Here is a 19,453-nt window from a genome sequence, read left to right as displayed (position 1 = left end):
TGATTAATATAATGTTTCGTTGATTGACAATTCTTTATTTTGTTGTTTCCAACACAGTAAGTGCTGTGTTCTTGATGATTACATAATATGCGTTATTTATTAAAATTTCATAAGTAATTAGTCATTAATAATTTTAATAATTGAGAACTTTAAAGATATATTTTTAAATAGCCTATTAAATGTTTATAATAAAATGCATGATACTGTAATTATACGAGTACTGTAGAATTTTGCTACATTTGCTTGAATTATATGAATACTGTAATGTTAGTTTTCGCAAAATTTCTACGTCTGTAAAGAAACTTTGTAATTTCTCGCTGTGCTGTAGCTAACTATTGAAGATTTTTGTAATTTGATGTTTATATATAAATTAATTTTACGTGTAAATTAACATGTAAACGTCTCACAGCGTATGTTTATTTCATAACTTAGTGAATGTTAGTTCGTTTTACTTGCACCTGAAGTTTTGTTTTTGTTTCGAATATGCTAGTAGATGAAATAAATAGTTTCATTTTGTTGTATTGAATTGATTTTAGTACATTATGGGCATTTATAGGTAATTGCTGTGCAATCATTGTGATAAATATGCGCGCGAAGTGGAAGAAGAAGCGTATGCGTCGTTTGAAACGAAAGAGAAGGCAAGCGAAAAAGTGAAAAGCTGTTGAATACCTAATACATGTTGTATTGGTCATTTATGGCACTGATGAGCCAATATTAAACTTCTGAACTGAACTTGTTATGATATTGTGTTTCTGACGTTCCTTTTAATAAATCAGAAAACTTTAAATAGCTAGGAATTCTGACGCTGATGAATTCCGGACATTTTTCATTTATAAATAAATATATAGAATTCAGTGCATAAAATAATTTTGAATTTAAATTTCCAATTCTGAGGAAATCAGTTGTGCAAAATAGTAGTGATTGAAAAATGAACAAAACAATGGGGTCCGACAACATGTTATTGTAACACTATCATACAATATTAAAATGCTTACATCACGGCATTACGAAGATTACATCTCGCACGACGTAGTGATTGATATTTTGACACTGAAAAGTCTGTCAGTGACTGCGCTTTCACTCATACCTGGGTTGGCAACTTCACTGACCTATTATGCAAATTTAAGTGATACGCGTTATAGATTGAAAATAAACGTTTAAAAATAATCTTTAAAAGTTTAATCTATTAATTTAAGACACAAAATTTCAATCAGATATATTTTAAAGTTACCTCATAAAAAGAAATGTTACACGGATGTAGTCAATAAATATGTGTCATCCATACTTACTTCATTGTCTTTATAATCGTGGCATATTACTGTATTTTGTCAAATGCATTTAACCGAGATATTATGTGTAATCGATTCATTCCACTCTTAACTATAAAGTGGAACAATTTTTCTTTTATTTATTAGGCATTATTTGTATTTCGTTATAATTAATGGATAATTTTTTCAATGTTTCAAACTTGATTTCCTGTTTTGTAGCTTTTTGTTGCTTCGACATTGCGCTAATATTTTTACGCTACGACCAATTGTTAATTACGTTCTGTTGGTTAATTTTTTTGAAATAAATGAATGAATGTTGACATTTTTGATTTAGGTAAAGGATTTTTTGTCGTTCGGTTGTCGTTGGTTGAAAATGAGGGATAAATGGAAGAAGAAGCGCATGCGTCGTTTGAAAAGGAAACGTCGTCAGGCGAAGAAATGAATTGGCAAAAATGGGAATCTTCCAACTTGAGCTGCCACATTTGTTTTGCTTCACATGTCTTCTCTCTGTTGAAGGTGTTTAATAAATTTACAACTCCTTGAACTGCTGCTGTTGAATTGTGAATGAACACACACCTATGAAGTGTACGTATGGGGTTGCGTTGTAAAAAAGTAGGAGATTGAATAAGTTAGTTGGTTAGTTGACGTAATGTGAATCAAAAATGTCAAATTGGAGCAGTTGATTTGAAGAATAGAGTTTTGTGTACGGGACGGCAATAGTGTTAATAATTGCAGTAAAAATGTAGTTGATTAATTTCTGCGGGCATGATCAAATAGTAGACAGACAGAGAGAGAGAGAGAGTAACGTCAGTTTGTTTGAATAAATGTGGAATTTAACATAATTTTAAATAAATTTTTTTCAATATTTCTGCTGCTCAGTTTTACTTACAAGCATATTTTACACGTCGTGTTGACAGATTTGACAAACAGACAGAGACGTATTTTTACAAACCGGGTTTTTGAGTTATGGCTTGAGCATATGAAGAAGAGGAAGAAGAAGCGTTGAAGTTTCACAATTTGTTAGCATTCGTTCTGCCATTTCCACAAATTGTCCAACGTAAAACGGGGCAGATCAAACGTCGACAAACCGCGCACAAAATAACCGCCAACAACAAATAGAACGCCACTTCCAAACCGACGGCCATCGCTTCGGACCAGCCGTTGACACCCTGTGTCCAGTTGGCCGGATTGAGATATTTGAGAAAATTATTTACCGAAATTTGATTACAATCCGTACAGTGACCCTGAGCTTGAGTCCATCTGTGGGGTAGTTCGACTTTGGGCAACGGCTGCGCGCTGAACGTTGCCCATCGACATTTCTGCAGCTTGGGCTTTTCGTACGGTTGCAAACAAAGCCACCGGGATCCGTTGACCGTGGCCGGCGCGCCGATTCGAATAGTACTATTTTGCAACCGATCCTCACCGCCCACGTAGCTGCTGAACACCAGTTCCGTTGTTTCTTGTCTGTTCGACCGGTACAACTGACCAATCAGTGTACCTTTGCAATTCATGGCGGTGATGTTGATGAAGCGATTGGAATGAGCATCCAAATGTATGGTGGCGACAAATTCGCCAAGCTCGGAGCCGTGATACAGTACGGTCATGCCTACGGTGCTGTTGAAGCTGAGCAGGATGCTTATTGGTGGCGATTGGTTTTGTTCGACTTGAATTTGTCTGGACGTACTGCTCCGGTCGACCAGTTTCACCGTGCGGATCCAGCGTTCCGTTTGCTCCACCGGATGTCCAAGGAAAAACGGCTTCTGGCCGTTCTCTTTGCTTGGAACGTAAAAATCGGCGTTGTACGTTTCGGCATATTCTTGGGCGAGGCAGTTGACCGTCTGGACGAAATGGGCAGCTTGCAGCTTGATGCGACCATTTCGTACGGTCCAACGCTTGTCCGCACTCTGCCAACGCAGCCAGCCCAACTTGTGACCGCTGTACTCGTGGAAACGGTTGATCGGAACCCCGTGGCGTAGGGTGAAATTTTCGTCGTTCAAATCGAAAACGTACATGCCTTCTTTGAGCTGCCAGATCGGCTTCAAATCGCCCAACTGAAGCTGCAAACCAGCCTGATCCAATTGCACACGTTGGGATTGGCCACTGACTGCCTGCAAATGGACCATAAATCAAATAATCAATCTCAAAGTAGAACTTTGTTTAAACACACTTGAAAACGTTGATCGTGTAACATTTGCCACTGGTCGTAGTGCTGTTTGCTGTAAAGTTGGTAGTGAAAAGTAGCCACGGTCAGCGGTTGGCCGATTTGGACGGCAACGTAACGTCGATTTTGGTACGGTTTGACGACAAGTTTACAGCAAATATCCGCTTCGCCGGCCAGTTGACATCCAGCAGCCGACTGGTGCGGATGATACGTGTGCACGCAGAATGCCGAATGATTGTCGCCGGTGCAATTTTTGTAAGCATAATCCACGGCGCAGTGGTCGTCACCACCTGGACAATCGCAAATGCAGTCGGAATCAATTTCCGGTATTGCAAAAATATACTGCTGACGGACAGGATACAACTGGTGGGTGCTTTCGTAGCGCAACGTGTGCAACAAGCTGGTGTTGCTTGTCAAAATCGACTCTTCCACCGTGTCGTTCAGCGAAAGTCGATTATCCGGATGCAGATTGACAAAAAAGCAGCCCGTCTCGTGCAAGCCAATCTGTGTCTGCATTGTCGTAGTCATGGTCATTTCTGTGGTGTCCAGATTGACCGAACGCATCACACCTGTAACCAAGCTTGTTCTGCTGCATTGTGGGATTTGTAATTTAGAGGCAAGAACTGATGATGATGATGATGATGAACAGTAGCTGAGCAGAAGAAGAAGACAAAAAAGTGGTGAGAACATTGCTGCAAAAAATGAATAATAATGTACAGGAGAGAAATGTACTACGATGACTGATCTGGGGAGGGGGGGGGTGAGAATATAGATAGTTGTGCAGTTCTGATAACCGAAAAATAACGGAACTTGAACGATCAAACGGTTTCCTTCTTCAAAATCAGCTCATCAATCGACGACCGATAAAGATGCACCATGAAGAGGTAATGAATGGTCCACGGGATGTTCAGTGTCAAGTGAGCTGCTCGAGTAAGCAAAAACGAACAGCACGCGCCAAAGTGTCAAGGTCGACAGCGGCTTTGGAGAAAAAAGATCACTACCATAACTTTCATAAGCAGCATTTTAAAATAATATTCGCCTCGAAACTGTCCACTACTTGAACTCGGCCGTTCGTTGAAAACGATTGAAATAATTTATTAAACAATAATTTTGCCAAACCTCGAAAAGCCGGTCGGTGAGGAAAAATGAAAACATTCAGGCCAGGGATGCAAAAATTCAGTCTGATGCTTTTCTTTTCTTACAAACCTCATAGAGAAAAGTGAAATTCATCCACGTGAACAACAACTTTATTGTAATTGATTGATTGATTGATTGATTTGAGATGAAAGCTTCTTTTTTGTTTGCCTGATGATTAAAAGGGAAACAAACACTTGCACTGGACAAAAAGGCAAAGGACAAACAACATCAGAATAGTTGGACGAAAGAAGTTGGGATTTTTCTTTTGTTCAAATATTCCAATTGCCTGATTGACAGTTTTAATTGAAGAAATAAAAATCCCAGTGGAATAATAATTTTCTTTTCACAATTTCAACTTTGTTGCATTCGTCACTTAATTATATTTGTGTGGAAAAAATATTTTCAATACCAACATAAATACCCCCAGTACATAGATTTGGAAAAAATTCAAACAACTATAAAACTTATTCTGAAAGAAAAAACATAATAATTCAGATGAAAATTTTCTATTTGAGATATAGGTTAAAATTCGAAAGGAAAAGTTTAAATTTCCAATAAAAACTACTTACTTACTTTTAAATGAATGAAATCGTAGGTAGCATTTTTCACATTACGTCATGCGGCTAGGCGTTGATTGAAATATCAATATTAATATCATCTCAATTGGTCAGATCAATGTACTATCACTGGGTGACGTGGAAAAGCTAAGATCACATGCATATATATATAACATCTTGACCTCTTCTGCGTCGATCGTCAACCTCACAGAAGAGCTCTCACGTCGGCGTGCCCGCCTTGAGCAATGAACCATCAGAGAGAGAAAGAGAGAGAGAGAGAGAGAGTTAATCAATTATTCCATGGAAAAATATTAATGATCAAAAAATACAAATCTATTTTCTTTTCGTTTGTGAATTTCTTATGTTCAAGTAAAAATATGCGCAGAATTGAAAATTGTGCTTACCTGAAGTGAAAGCTTTCATGCCAGCCGTGGCTAGAATTCAAGTTACGCCAGCGTGATGAAAGCTGAAGCTGCTGATGGTGGTGGTAGAAATCTGAGCAGCCATGAGCAAGCAAATTCATGGCCAAATTCCGGCGGACTGTTTCGTTCATTGTGTGATCCGTTTCCGCCGTTTGTCAAGTTAGCGTGCGGGTTGCGCCATTTCCGGCTGTCGATGATAATAACTCCAACAACAACAACAATAATAATATTATTATTATTATGATTATGATTATTAACGAAACGACGACCGCTAACGTGGACTGTATCTGTCGGTTATATAATAAAGAGGAAATCAACGGCCTCAGCGCACGGGGTGGACGATAAACAGTTTTAGGTAGCAGTCGATTAAAATCGAACCAGCGTGAGGAAACCCCTTTCGAACGCGAAAGACCAAAAATGTGCCGAACGAACGCTGCTAGGCTGTGACAAAATTATCAACATCGATAACAACGGCCACCTTTATGCAAATTTTTCTTGTCAACTGAAATTGGAAATAAGGTTCACTATTTGTTACTTTCTCTTCGGTAAAAGAATAATATATAAAATGGAAAAAAATGAAAAACATTGTTTCTTATAAATTTCGAATTCGTATATATATTAACAATGTACGTGCTGTAATTTAGAACAAAAGCAGAGATCGTTGATTTAGAATAAAATATATAAAAAACTTTTTTTAAATCAATTTTATACATATTGTTACAGTACTGCAATAAAAAATGGATCTCAATTTGCGCTTTATCGGTAGTTAATCGGCCTCTCGCCGCGTGTTATTTATTGTATTTAGCTCATTTCTGCTTGGACAACAAAACGAGAAGAATTGCATTATTATAAAACAACAAAAGAAAATGTCATCAACGTCAATTTCACCCGCAAACATTAATCAAAAGTAATAATTATTTCTATTTTTTTAAAATATATATGTAAATAAATAAAAAGTGATTTTACATGAAATGCAAATAAAAATAAGTAACAACAACATGTCAACAACGAAAAATCAGAACAACAATATTTTTTTAGTAAAAAAAATAAAATAATAATAAAGTAGAATAATAAAAAAAAGTAAGAAAGTGAATATTAAATTTTTAAAAAAGAAAAAAAAGCTAACTTACAATAAAAATAACTCGGTCGTGGAGAGAAATTCGAGGAAAGAAAAAGGGAAAGTAGGGCAGATTTTTCAAATCGGACAAGAAAATTGCGCCAGTGAAAAAAAAAAGAAAAACCAAACTGTACAGTAAGTAGTACGATCGAGTTTTGTCAACAAAAGAAAATGGCGGGTTCAATTTTGGGACGATTGACATTATATTGAAAAAAAAGATACTTTTAAAATTTATCCTGAAAATCATCATCATTCTTCTTCTTGTTAATGTGAAAATAAAGTTCAAAAAATTAAAAGTGGCGATATTAAAGTGAATGTTTAAAATTTGACGCTTGACGCCACCAACAAATTGCCATTCGAGAAAGAAAAACAAATTGCTTTTCATCAGTAGAAAAAAGTCTCAAAATTAAAAGTTTTCCCGCAGAGAGAGAGAGAGAGAATGAGATAGAACAGAATTAGAAAAATTTAAATTTTTTAAAACGACAACAATTCAATTGTATCGATTAATAATATTGATAATGTGCAATAAGAATAAAAAAGGAAATTTAGAACAATTTTCAACTGATTATTACAATTGGATGGAAAAAATATTGGAATATTAATTTAGTTCGTTTTTTTTAAAAAAAGTCAACATTTTGTCGGACCGAAAAGACCCGCCCTTTTGAATTCGCTTATAATAAATAAGCAGAGAAAATTTCTAATAAAAGACGACCTTGGTTAAGCTCTGATTCGCTGTTGTCATCCGTTTTTGACGTGAGCGACAGAGAATAAGGAGAAAGCATGTACAAACCGGTTCTTTTCAACCGGCTTCAAATGGAATTTAGGTCTTTCGATAACGCTGGCAATTTAAATGAAATTATACATGCATATATATATACGTTGAACAGTTATACGCACACGCCTATTCAAAATAACGTTTGCCCAACTATTTGCATATATACATATATATAAACTTACCTTTTATTAGAGAAGAGAATATATATAAATATGATGAAATTGAACAATCCAAAAGTGATCGCCTATTTCGCCATTGTTGTCAGTGCGGTATCGTTGTTCGCCTGCATCACGCTGGTACCAATTCTCTACTCGCAGATTGCTGATCTTCGGCATGATGTTTTGCATCAGATGAATGAATTTCAAGTGAAACCACTTGTTTATTTATTTATTTATTCATTTATTTGTTATTATTTTCAAAAAAATTTTCCAAACATCCACAGATAATCACCGACGACGTGTGGAAAGATGTTGTGGAAATTCACACGCACCATACTCTATTACCGAATCAACGTTTGAAAAAGCGACAAGTCAAACATTTGTGCAGTAAGTAGACGACAACTCGACGGTGATGATTACTGTGATATTCGTAATTATTTATTGTAAGACTGCAATCCGTACAGTACTTGTCCATCCGGACCACCGGGACCGCCGGGACTTCCCGGAATGGACGGACTACCCGGTGAGCCGGGCAAACCGGGCGAAGACGGCAAAGACGGTGACCATTTGATTTACGTCGACGAGCGGGTGTCCGAGTGTCGCCTGTGTCCAGCAGGACCGCCGGGACAGCCGGGTAACGGACAGTAGTGTTGTCGAATAACAAACAACTCGTTGCCAATTTATTCAACCTGAGATGATTTTCCAGGCAATCCCGGCGCCCCAGGTGAACGAGGTCCCAAAGGTCCGCCGGGATTACCAGGGGCGGACGGTCGTCCGTCGTCAACGGCCGGAAAGCCGGGCAAACCAGGCCAGCCTGGACATACTGGACCACCGGGCGAACCGGGAGTGCCCGGACCGCCTGGGGCGGATTTCGAATATGGCAAAGGCAAGCCCGGCATGCGGGGTCCGAATGGTTTGCGCGGTCCACCGGGACCGAAAGGAGAAGCCGGCTATCCTGGAGTGCAAGGCAGACCGGGCGAGGCCGGTCGACCGGTAAGAACTGAACCAATTTTGCAATGAATTCCAGCTCTGAGAATTCATCTGAACTTTCGCACAGGGTCCACCCGGTCCTCCCGGTCCACCGGGACATCCTGGCCAAGTCGGGCCACCCGGACCAATTGGTCCTCCTGGTCCGGACGCGCAGTACTGCCCGTGTCCAGCTAGAACATTTCCAAGTCCGTATTCGCTGAAAAAGATGAAAGCTAAAATATGAGTGGTACCTAAAATTCTGAAATAAAAATTATTCTGATTATCAAATAGCAAAAAAAGAAAGAACATTTTACAATTTTTTTCAACAACAAAATAATAAAAGTTATACGAAGCTCTAAAATACTGACGACACATTCGTGTACAGAAGAACAAACAAACAAACTAGTGAAAATAGTCAGTCAGTTTCATTTGCATTTCGCTTTATCACAAACAGCCCGCTGTTGGGTTTTCTTGTCATCGGTTGATGTGCTGCCGGACGAAAGGAACATGTTCGGTATATCCGTACCGTAGAAAACTTTATTATTATTCGACACCGCTTCAATACGCTTCAATTCCAAATATTCCGCAGACAACAATACCTTGATTAAAAAAATATTTTTTTTAAATTTATTATTTTTCTCTTTTCATTTCAACCTTATTCGCTTCAGCCATTTTGACCGCGTTGTAATATTCAGCATCGGCCTGAGATTTCACTTTTGCCAAGTAGGTTTGATCTACAGTACACATACAGTCATGATTCGAATCAACACCAACAACAAAAGAGTATCCAACGCAAAATTTATACATTGAGAATGTGAACATTTTTAAATAATTAAAATAAAACAACACACCTTCGAGTTCGGAAATTTTCTTCAAAGATTCTTTTTCTAAAATTTTCTGCGCATATTCAATTTTGGCAACTTGTGCAACTTTTTCTGCTTCTAAAATTTTCACATTCAAAAACAAAATAAAAAAAAGTGCAAAAAATTAACAAAAAATATGCTCACCAATTATAGCTCGCTTGCGTTCCGTCTCGGCTTCTTTCTCCACCAATTTTTGGTGCTGTTCCGCAATGAGCAGTTTTGTCTTTTCAGCTTCCCTTGAAGAAAAAAAGTATATTAACAATTATAATAATAATTTACATAAAAAGTTTGCTGTTTTTACATTTGTTCGTAATTTTGGCGTATAGTTTCGGGTATTTTGGGCTTGGTAACGCGGATGGCGTGCACGTTGAGACCAGGCGCAATTGTGTTCAATTCGCTTTGCAGAGTTGTTTTCAAGCTTTCGTCAATTTGATCTAAAGTATGAAAAAAAAATCTCAACTTCGTCGTAAATAGTGATTATTAAAAAAATTTTTTTTTAATTTACCAAACAGATCAATGTAGACTTCTTGAAGCGAGTGCACGCTGCAAAATTGATTCACCTCGTGATGAACTTTGTTAAATATGAGAGTTTTGTCATAATCAACAGTGTAATTTTTCACTATATCGTAAACTCGATCCACATCCAATATGTTCACAACTTCGATTCGTTCAAAATAAATAATAACACCACCACTTCAAAATAATAATTAGAATTCAATCATAAAATATAAAGAAAAATTATAATGCCAACTAACCTCGTCCCGCAAGGCACGTTTGTTACCTTATCGGTTTGCATGGTCACCTGCAAAACAGTATGATTGTACAACATTCGATTGAAAATGCAATGCTAATAGATAAATAAATAGACGAACCTGAACACTTCGTACTGAAGTAAGTACAGGAAACATCAAGTGATAGCCAGGATAACTTATAGAACGCAACAATGCACCGCCCTGAAAATAAAAATTTTAATATTATCGTCAACGAGAAATCCAAATCTACAGTACACGATAATAAACGCCAACATGTCCCTCTTCAATTCGGTGCAACGACAGTTGCAACATTATACCACAAACAACCATGATCGTAGCCGCAACAACATGTCGAGACATCTAAAAATGAGAAATCGAAAACTTCTTATTATAATTTCAACAATACTCCAATATATATATCATAATACAGAATTGTCAGTTCATCTAAAAAAATATATCCATCACATGTTGTATAATTACCTTTTTTTTCTTCAAAATTCCATATAAATTCAATATTCTGCATGTAATTGTTGTTTTATAGATAAAAATTTGCTGTTTCTGTTTGATTTGAAAAGCTGAAAGAAACAATTTATCGCAATGATAATAAAAACTGCATAGTTGTGAAATGTAAAACTGCTACAGAGATGTATGTACTCGTTTCCATTGAATCAGTGCGAATTAAAATGATGCATCGAAGGCTAACTTTTATTTGAAACGATTATCATATAATAATAATTGTGCGTCAAAATTACGCGCACTTAGAAAACAATACTAATAATAGCAGTAGTAATGATGCTGAGGATCTAAAGAAAAAAACAACTTCTCCTGTTTTTGTTAATCAATCAGCTTTGGTGTGGATGTGCCGACCAGCGAGCATTGTCAAAACGCAGACGACACTAGATGCTTCTTGTATGAGCAGTACTGCTGACCAACCAAAACGACTAGCCACTAGGGAATTTGGATAGCCGGACAATACAGCACCAGCTGAAAAATTCAAACAAACAACAAACCAAATAAACACTTACTCAGAAATAAATATGAAATAATAATTTAGTAGGGGGAAAAAAAGAAACACAACCACTTCCGGCTAGGCTAACCAAAGAATGCGACAGACCACTGAGATGAAGTGGTACCATTTCAGCAGCAACTAGACCAAAAACGTTCACATTCCCATACAAACAAGCTCCTAAGATAAAGCCGGAAAAAACTAACATACCCTAAGAAAAAAAATGAATATAATATATTCATGTACATCGAATGTATAAAACAAACTGTAGTACAGTTGAAAAACGTAAAAGTTGAAAAGCAAAAACCGTAACAATTGAAAAAATAAACGCAAGCTTCATCCGAGCGCTACCACGATTTGCATGTGCCTAAAAATTCAAATGAAACAACAAAATCAAATAATAATAATTATTATTATTCACATATCAACAGCTTACTTGCTTGGCAGCCAATGCATCGGTTATGTAACCCGAGACGAGACCGCTGATAATACCACCAAATTCAAAAGCGCTAGCAAAAGCAGCGGCGTTTATCGTAGACACACCTTTCGCTTCAACAAGTTCCAATTCTGCCCAATTTTCGAAACTAGCACGGATAAAAAATGTAATAAAGTAAAACAATGACAACCATCTCAAAAAATCGTTGCTAATAACTGAGCGCCAATGAGACCCTGAAAAAAACAAAAAAACGCGACATTCGAATGCGCACAAATAAATATATGCAAATTTATCGGAATACATTTGAAAATTGAACTGGACGATTGAACAGAGTGAGTTTCAACATTGGTTTTATCATTTCTGAGAACACTGAGCACCGCTATCAACGATAAAGCTGACCAAAGCATACAAAATAACCCTGAAAAAGCAATGAAAATATATATATGCAAATTTCAAAATAAAACTTTTCATCGTGAATATTGACATAAATATATATAAATAAATAGGCAAACATTTTTCGCAATAAATTTAACAATTCAAAAGCAAAAAAGCCAAACTAACCTGTCATTCGAAGTACTAGGCGCCAACTGCCGCAACTTTTCAGCAAAAGTGGCATTATGATAGGCCCAAGGGCACCGGCTACATTGATACTTGACGCGACAAGAGACCACATTGTACCCAATTGAGCTGGTTCATAAGACTATAAATAAAAAAATATTAAAATTTAAATAATATCAAAAAAACAGCAACGATTGTCACCACATTCCATCACCTGCTGCAATAGCTTCATACACGAGGGCCAACTGCACCCTTGGGCAATACCGCTGATGAACCACAAAAATGAATAAACGAATACAGTTTTGGCAAATGAAAATGCCACAACGCAAAATGAAGAAATAAATAAACCACAAGCGAAAAGGATCGATGCACTGATATGGTCGGACAATATGCCGGACACGAATTTGCTAGCCAAGTATGCGTTCACAAATGAACTTATAATAAAACCTAAAATAAACGCAATTGTTGAAATGAAAAATTTAAATTTATTTCTTGCCCAAATCTTCTTCTTTCAAATTTTCCGCCGAAGAAATATGAGGAAGCAAAAAAATAAAGCACTTTCTACACCACACATAGAGACTAAAACCAATGAACATGTACAAAAACAGCATCGTCTGCTTCATTCGAAATGGACGACGCCATCGTCGTTGCATGATAGATCTGAGTAAGAAAGTTTATTCTGAAAACATTAAATTCCAAAAAATAACTTATTAATTAAAAAAATTTTTTTAAATATATATATGGCACAAAATACCAATTTTCAATGAAATTCATGTAATTTAGACTTTTAATTTATTGCTTGCAATTTTATCATCAAACATCACATCTGTCGAATAGAAGTACAAAAACCAATCTGATTCTGAAAACATTCCAATAATATAAGTTTCAAAATATCAATAAATAAATAAATAAGATTAAACTTGGATAATAATAATTATTATTATTATTATGATGGACGTGGAATGTTCTTGGCCGATAAACGTTCCAAAAGGAGAATGAAACAAGCGTCGCAAACACGACCAGGCTTCGAACTTGATGGCAATGGCAGTGAATTTTCACTGCACTGTTGACAAAATATACCTCCACAATTACGGCAATGATGCTTAAATAAATAACATTTTTGAAATATAATTCGAAAATGATTAATTAATAAAAAAAATAAAGAAACCTTTCTACGACTGACGGAAAAGCGTTGCTTACAACCTTGACATTCGAGAACATTTTTATCATCAACCCAACGTGCATCTACAAATGGTAATAAGCCTTCTTTCAAATCTTCAACTTTAAGTTTTGATCTGAATGGAAAGAAAAAAATAAAAAAATTTATTCATAAACAAATTAATCAGTTCATCAAATGACAATTTACTGCGAAAGATGAACGCCAACTTCTTCCAACGACTTTTCATAGTCTCTAATTTTCGTTTTCAGCAAAGTACACTCTTCCCGAAGTTGTTTATTAATCTGAAAATGCAAATTTGCTCATTTGAATAAAAACCAACCAACCAACCAAACAAACAATCAAACAAACAAACAAACAAATACTTCTTCAGTGTTGTTGAAATTATGCAAAAGTTCCTTCAGTCGACAATTTTCTTTTTCCTCTTTTTCCAATTCTTCTTGCAAGTGTTTTTTCGCCGCAACTTCATCACGAAGCATCGCTTGAAAATTTCGACTAAACCATTCTCGCCATAAATTATTCTTTGTTATTGACAAAAAATACAAACAAACAAATAAACAAACAAACACCTTAATCCTGTGCTTCGTTCCAATTCAATTTCAAAAGTTTTCATGGCATCTTCATTGTCACGCAGCTGCTTTTCGAGTTTTTCAACACTAAGCAGGACGGTTATAATAATATTAATAATCAAAAAAATTAATTAATAATGAAATTCACTGAGCAACACGAGACACCGCTTCGTCGGCAAGTTCTTTTTCTCTTTTTTCATATTCCTTTTTGGCATTCAAAAAAGTTGATTCTTTTTCTCGATACGCATTCTCGAGAGTCTGAAAACACATTATTTTTCATAACATCAATATATATATATAACTAATAATGAACAAATATGGCTAAAATTATATTCGGATATATGAATTTACTCTCAGTTGCCTGTACAAATCTACGTTAATTTTTTTCACATCTTCCAGTTGTTGCCTGAGTGAAACAATAGTGTCGTGTTTTTGATGAATTTCAGCTTCCAACAATTCAATTTCCGTTGATTCAATTTCTTGTTTCCGTTGAACCATTTTAATATTACTATTTCCACATTCTTCTTCCTAAACTTATCTATATTATGCATGAAATTTGCAAATAAAACTGTTTACCGGCATTGCCAATTCAGCGACAGTATCCACTGCAGTTGTAGATTCCTTTCCAACATTGTGAAGTTTGCGCATCAAACTTGCATTCTGACTTCTGAAAAAATTAAAAATTATATACTAATAGAAAATACAGTAGGTTGGGAAAAAATTTACTGCAAAAATGCGTTTCTTTCTTCCAAATAGTTGATCTGATCAAGAGTAGATTTGGTCTGCGGATCCACTTTTCTTTAAACAAAAACAAAGAAATTTTCATTTCCCTCAAACAGATAACAGATAGATACAGTAGTTTCCTACTCGATCATTTCTATTTCTTTCATCTCTTCAGTAGACAAATTCGGCAATTTGATCATATAACTCAAATCAACATCATTTGGCTAGAAATAAATAAACATCAGTCGATTAAATTTAAAATAATAATCAAAAACATTTCACAACATTCTCCTTATAATTACGAACAAACAATATTCGAATGAATTGTATTTTTAATGCAAATTTTACTCTTTTTAGATATATAATTTACATTTTACAATTTAATATAAAATTATTGAAAAACTTACCTGCTCTTTTAAATTATCTTCTTTGAGAAACAAATCACAATTCAAAACACGCAAACCCACCAAACTTCCAACAAGTGGAATTGCCAGAGACTCATTGCGTAATATAGCCCATTCTTCATAACAATTACTATTCAATAATGATAAATTATAAAAATAAATAAATATATATATATAGAACAGAAAAACAACTTTTAACCCATACTCTATGATTTCTTTTGATTCTATCAATACATTCATGTAATCGGCAAGTTTCTTCTGTAAGACAGCAAGCCTGAGCAATGCACGCACTCTGCAGATGTAAGAACTGAAAAATATTTCAGAAAAAAAACACTTTCACAATTTCACCACGTGACGCCAAGCCAAACAGCATGTACAATAATACTACGCAGAAAGATGGAAAGATTTGCATGTTTTTTTTTGAAAAAGTCCGAAACGATGCCTACTATATATTCGGCAAGTGCTCAACGCACGTCACCGCTTCGAGCAAGTTTCTGTACTGGCAAGACAATTTCTGAAACATACACCACAAATCTTGACCCGTCTGTTTCCACAACAATCCACCTAATGCATAAATAAACTTGCATTCATACTAAATCAAATGAGAAATTAAATTAATTACTTTTCAAACCGTGATGAAGCACTTTTTCAAATATAACAAAAAAATTCACCAAACAAACATCATCCGCAGACAATGTTCGATTTTCCATTGCCATACCACGTTCTAGCAAACTTCGTATAGCCAGTCGAGTTAATAAAAACAAATTACTGCGTTCACGAGCTTAAATGTTCATAAGAAGAAAATAATTAAAAAAACAATCATAATAATAATGATAATTTCATTCAACTTTCCAGAGAACTGTCAACAAACAGTTTACTGTAAATTTACACATTACATTCAATATACGGTAAAAATTTGAGAAGGTCTAAATTTATAACAAAGTTTGATTCGTAGAAAATAAAAAATTTTACAACGCTATAAATAAATATATTTTTCATAATTCATTATTTTGCATGTTCGAAAAGTTTATTATTATCTTTCTCACATCACGTTTTGAATTTGCAATTAATTTTTAAATAATATAAAATAAAATTACAAACATAATTAAATTCTTTTTACAAATTAATGAAATTATAAATCATTTACAACAACTAAGTGACACAATTTTTCAAAGAATAACATCATTTCCAATTAAGAGAAGTTAAGCATGCTTTCGATATCACTTGTGGCAGTTGTTCCAAAATGTTACTTTTAAAATTTTAAAACAACCACACTAAACTGGCAATCATATGCAGAACTACAACATCTGCATTGAATTTGATGACATATCTTACTGCGCAATTAAGACTGAGAGTTTAAAGAAAAATTAATAAATGCATTTACATACCATGCTGATTACAGTTTGCAGGCAATGCAACGTTAAGCGTGGATGTCATTCTCAAATAAACAATTCAATGTTCGCAATGCTACAAAAAATTTATCAAAATTAAACAAAAACTGCGTTAATTGACAGCAACAACACATCCTTGAAAATGAAAACAAAAACTGCAAAGATTGATGCACAAAATTAATTTGCATTACACCGCTGTGCAAATAGTAAACAAATAAATACAAACGATGTAATACAGCAAACTAATACAAACGAGATATATCTATTTTAATGGAAAAATGATTTTAAATTTAAAGAAAAACTTTATGCAATGAAATAAAATGTATAACCGAATTCACACATCAACAAAATAAAGATTGCTGCCAACGTAAACATTTCATGAACAAAATGAACAAATAAAATTTTTTGATAAACCAACAATTTTATTACTTATTTATTTAATGCACTGTATGCAAATAAACACTATTATATTGTAAAAAAGTATAAGCATTCTATTAGTATCAGTTTGAAAGCATTCAAATCAAAAACATGATTGATTGATTATGTACAAATAAAACAATAAAAGAAAACATTATTAACAGTTTCAGAACTCAAAGCAACGAAGCAAACGTTCTCTCATTAAACAAACTATGATTAAAATAATAATTAAACAATCTGAAATTCCCCGAAAAATGAAATATCATTAGTTACACTTTGTAAAATAAATAAATTTTTGTGTTTAATTTAATTCATCAGTGTAAAATCAGAATAGTGCTAAAAATTTCAGCTTACTTCGTGTTAAAACAAATATATCAAAAATAATGTCTTTGAATTTTACTTTAACATTTATGAAATACAGTAAACACATTGTCAGGATTTCAGAATACTGTAAAGTAGTTCTTTCAACTTTTTGAAAGTGTATATTTTATTTTAATACAAATTGATATTTGACTGTTACGATATTTTTGAAAGCATTTCTGCATTTCATATTTGAATTTTTCAAAGGTAATAACAGCTTACTATTGCTTGTTTTTGAAGAAAGTAACTTACTGTGTGACCCAGTTTATTGAAGTAAATTTTACTTTGTTATTAGATGATACTGATATTTATGTTCAACTTTTTGCAGTTGGTATTCTTTTAATTGGAACTAATGAAATAGGTTAAGGTAAACCGTAAATGATTCAATTTTATGTAGTTATGAATTCAAATGCCATCATAATATTTCACCATCATTTGTAGTGAAATTTTGTTTTAAATTCTTGACTGTATAACGAATTATTTTGGCTTTTCATGCTTGCATGAATGGCATAAATTTTCAGAATACAGCACTATTTATATTGTACACTTTAGTTGATCCATTTTGAGGTGGGAAAATTAAGTTATTTTATGTGAAAATTGCAGGCTGTTAAATTGAATCTGTATTTTGTACAGAGAATAAGTTTTATGAAGATTTTTAAAGGAAACTTTTGAAGGCAACACAAATGGTAGCTGACATTTAGGAATACATTGTATTTTTTTATAAATGTTAGTTATAATGAGGTGTATGTGTGTGTCTTTATTTCTTAAAAAATGTACATTTAGGATGGATATTTAGCGTGTAGCATAGTAAATTGAACAACTGAAAAATTTCATATTGAATCAAGCAGTTAAACATTATAGCTTTATCCTTAAACTTTTCAAACGTAAACTATCCTTAAACTACTATTATTATATCCTTAAACTTAAAAACTTTCTCCTTTAATTCTATTCGATTTTCAAACAATTTTGTTTTTCTGCACAGCTATACTTGTTAGCTTTTACCATGCTTGAGATTCTCAAGTAAATTACAGTAATAATGCATTTTTTTGAAAGTTTTTTCAATTATATTTCAGAATGAAATAAATTTTTATTAGACATTAATTACTTTTTATTATTTATTTTTAGAGATATACATTTCGACAGTCATAAGCGTTTACTTCTTCATTACAGGTAAGAAAGATTTTCATTATTTTTCTGAGAAATGTCTCCTTTATTCGATTATTTGGAATTTTTTTCACCATTACATAATAAGAACATAAAAGTATATAACGTCAATACAGATATCTTTTCATAACAAGTGAATAATATTTGCATTTTGAATTCCAGTTTGAAATTTTCATATGAACAGCTGCTTGTTATATTGTAAAACGAAATAAAAAGCAGATGGTGATTGCTAGACTTCACTGCGTTTGGTTTTTGGCGAGTAAAGTTTCACCTCTTCTTCATTTTCTGTAGGCATTGAAGCATAATTGGCGTCTCTTGGAGAGGCTAAAAATAGAACATCATTTGTCAGTATTTATAGCTTTCACTTTTAGTGCAAGTTTAGCATGATGTTTTTCGTAAAATCTTGAATAGTTGTAATAATGGACCTCAGAAATTTTTATTTTTGCAGTAATTAAACTTTCAGCATCAATTATAATATTCTTATCAAAATAGCAGTTTTAAATTACAATCACTTTTCAATTAAAATTCTTGAAAGCAGCCTATATGCAATGACTGTTTCGATAATAGGGAATAATATGAAATGTTATCCATAAATTATTTAAATTTTATTGAGTGAAACTGGAAACTTTTGATGATCACTCTACAGATGTGAAACAAATTAAAAAAAACAAATGTAAATTATTTCCTTATTTAATAATGTATAGTTTTGGTAAATGGTGCTTTGCTCTATAGTTAGTATTACGGTTTTGATTTTTGTTTCTGTCTTTTATTGAAGTTTGTACAGAATTCATTTTTGCTTAATAATTTGAAAATAAGTTGTTCATAATGAATGGTGTAACTTTTCATTATGTCAATTCACTTGCCAGTCACACTGTTATCTGGAAGTAGCTTCAAGGAAAGTAGTTTATCGAAGAAGGTAAATCTTACCTATATAATCTGGCTTTGCCTCGCTTCGGCACATCAAATACATGGGGCACTTTTCCCAGCAACAACAGACAACAACAGTAATGCCAATAACGATGCAGATAAGAACCACGCCCACGGCGATGAAAATCCCAACCCTAAATCC

The 19,453-nt window shown here is 34.1% G+C and overlaps 5 protein-coding genes across 5 annotated transcripts; 1 reads left to right on the top strand and 4 right to left on the bottom strand.

The window, feature by feature from the left end:
• Positions 1-2,278: 2,278 nt before the first annotated feature.
• Positions 2,279-4,119, bottom strand: Tsp_03445 (conserved hypothetical protein). The gene is made up of 3 exons (XM_003379745.1): positions 4,077-4,119; positions 3,436-3,998; positions 2,279-3,376 (listed from the first exon to the last, which is right to left on the bottom strand). Exons 1-3 carry the CDS (start codon positions 4,117-4,119, stop codon positions 2,279-2,281), a joined length of 1,704 nt encoding a protein of 567 aa, XP_003379793.1.
• A 1,450-nt stretch (positions 4,120-5,569) lies between these two features.
• On the bottom strand, positions 5,570-6,007 carry Tsp_03444 (conserved hypothetical protein). Its single transcript, XM_003379744.1, has 2 exons — positions 5,938-6,007; positions 5,570-5,826 (listed from the first exon to the last, which is right to left on the bottom strand). The coding sequence occupies exons 1-2, from the start codon at positions 6,005-6,007 to the stop codon at positions 5,570-5,572; spliced, it is 327 nt and encodes a 108-aa protein (XP_003379792.1).
• A 1,642-nt stretch (positions 6,008-7,649) lies between these two features.
• Tsp_03443 (cuticle collagen 39) lies at positions 7,650-8,808 on the top strand. Its single transcript, XM_003379743.1, has 5 exons — positions 7,650-7,802; positions 7,880-7,982; positions 8,044-8,229; positions 8,302-8,588; positions 8,653-8,808. The coding sequence occupies exons 1-5, from the start codon at positions 7,650-7,652 to the stop codon at positions 8,806-8,808; spliced, it is 885 nt and encodes a 294-aa protein (XP_003379791.1).
• Positions 8,809-8,989: 181 nt separating this feature from the next.
• On the bottom strand, positions 8,990-10,539 carry Tsp_03442 (erlin-2). The gene is made up of 9 exons (XM_003379742.1): positions 10,435-10,539; positions 10,300-10,380; positions 10,183-10,229; positions 9,933-10,120; positions 9,729-9,861; positions 9,572-9,663; positions 9,416-9,505; positions 9,219-9,298; positions 8,990-9,163 (listed from the first exon to the last, which is right to left on the bottom strand). Exons 1-9 carry the CDS (start codon positions 10,537-10,539, stop codon positions 8,990-8,992), a joined length of 990 nt encoding a protein of 329 aa, XP_003379790.1.
• A 478-nt stretch (positions 10,540-11,017) lies between these two features.
• On the bottom strand, positions 11,018-15,464 carry Tsp_03441 (putative RUN and FYVE domain-containing protein 2). Its single transcript, XM_003379741.1, has 21 exons — positions 15,385-15,464; positions 15,258-15,359; positions 15,056-15,182; positions 14,793-14,872; positions 14,652-14,723; positions 14,502-14,592; positions 14,277-14,453; positions 14,074-14,183; positions 13,926-14,012; positions 13,722-13,851; positions 13,546-13,640; positions 13,348-13,474; positions 13,161-13,281; positions 12,999-13,038; positions 12,774-12,858; positions 12,183-12,321; positions 11,938-12,039; positions 11,622-11,854; positions 11,493-11,552; positions 11,261-11,396; positions 11,018-11,163 (listed from the first exon to the last, which is right to left on the bottom strand). Exons 1-21 carry the CDS (start codon positions 15,462-15,464, stop codon positions 11,018-11,020), a joined length of 2,340 nt encoding a protein of 779 aa, XP_003379789.1.
• Positions 15,465-19,453: the final 3,989 nt, after the last annotated feature.

Source organism: Trichinella spiralis (assembly GCF_000181795.1).
Source record: "Trichinella spiralis strain ISS 195 chromosome Unknown Scfld2, whole genome shotgun sequence".
Classification (NCBI taxonomy): Eukaryota; Metazoa; Nematoda; class Enoplea; order Trichinellida; family Trichinellidae; genus Trichinella; species Trichinella spiralis.
Note: the sequence above shows the minus strand (reverse complement) of the source record. Positions and strands in the feature narration are given on the sequence as shown.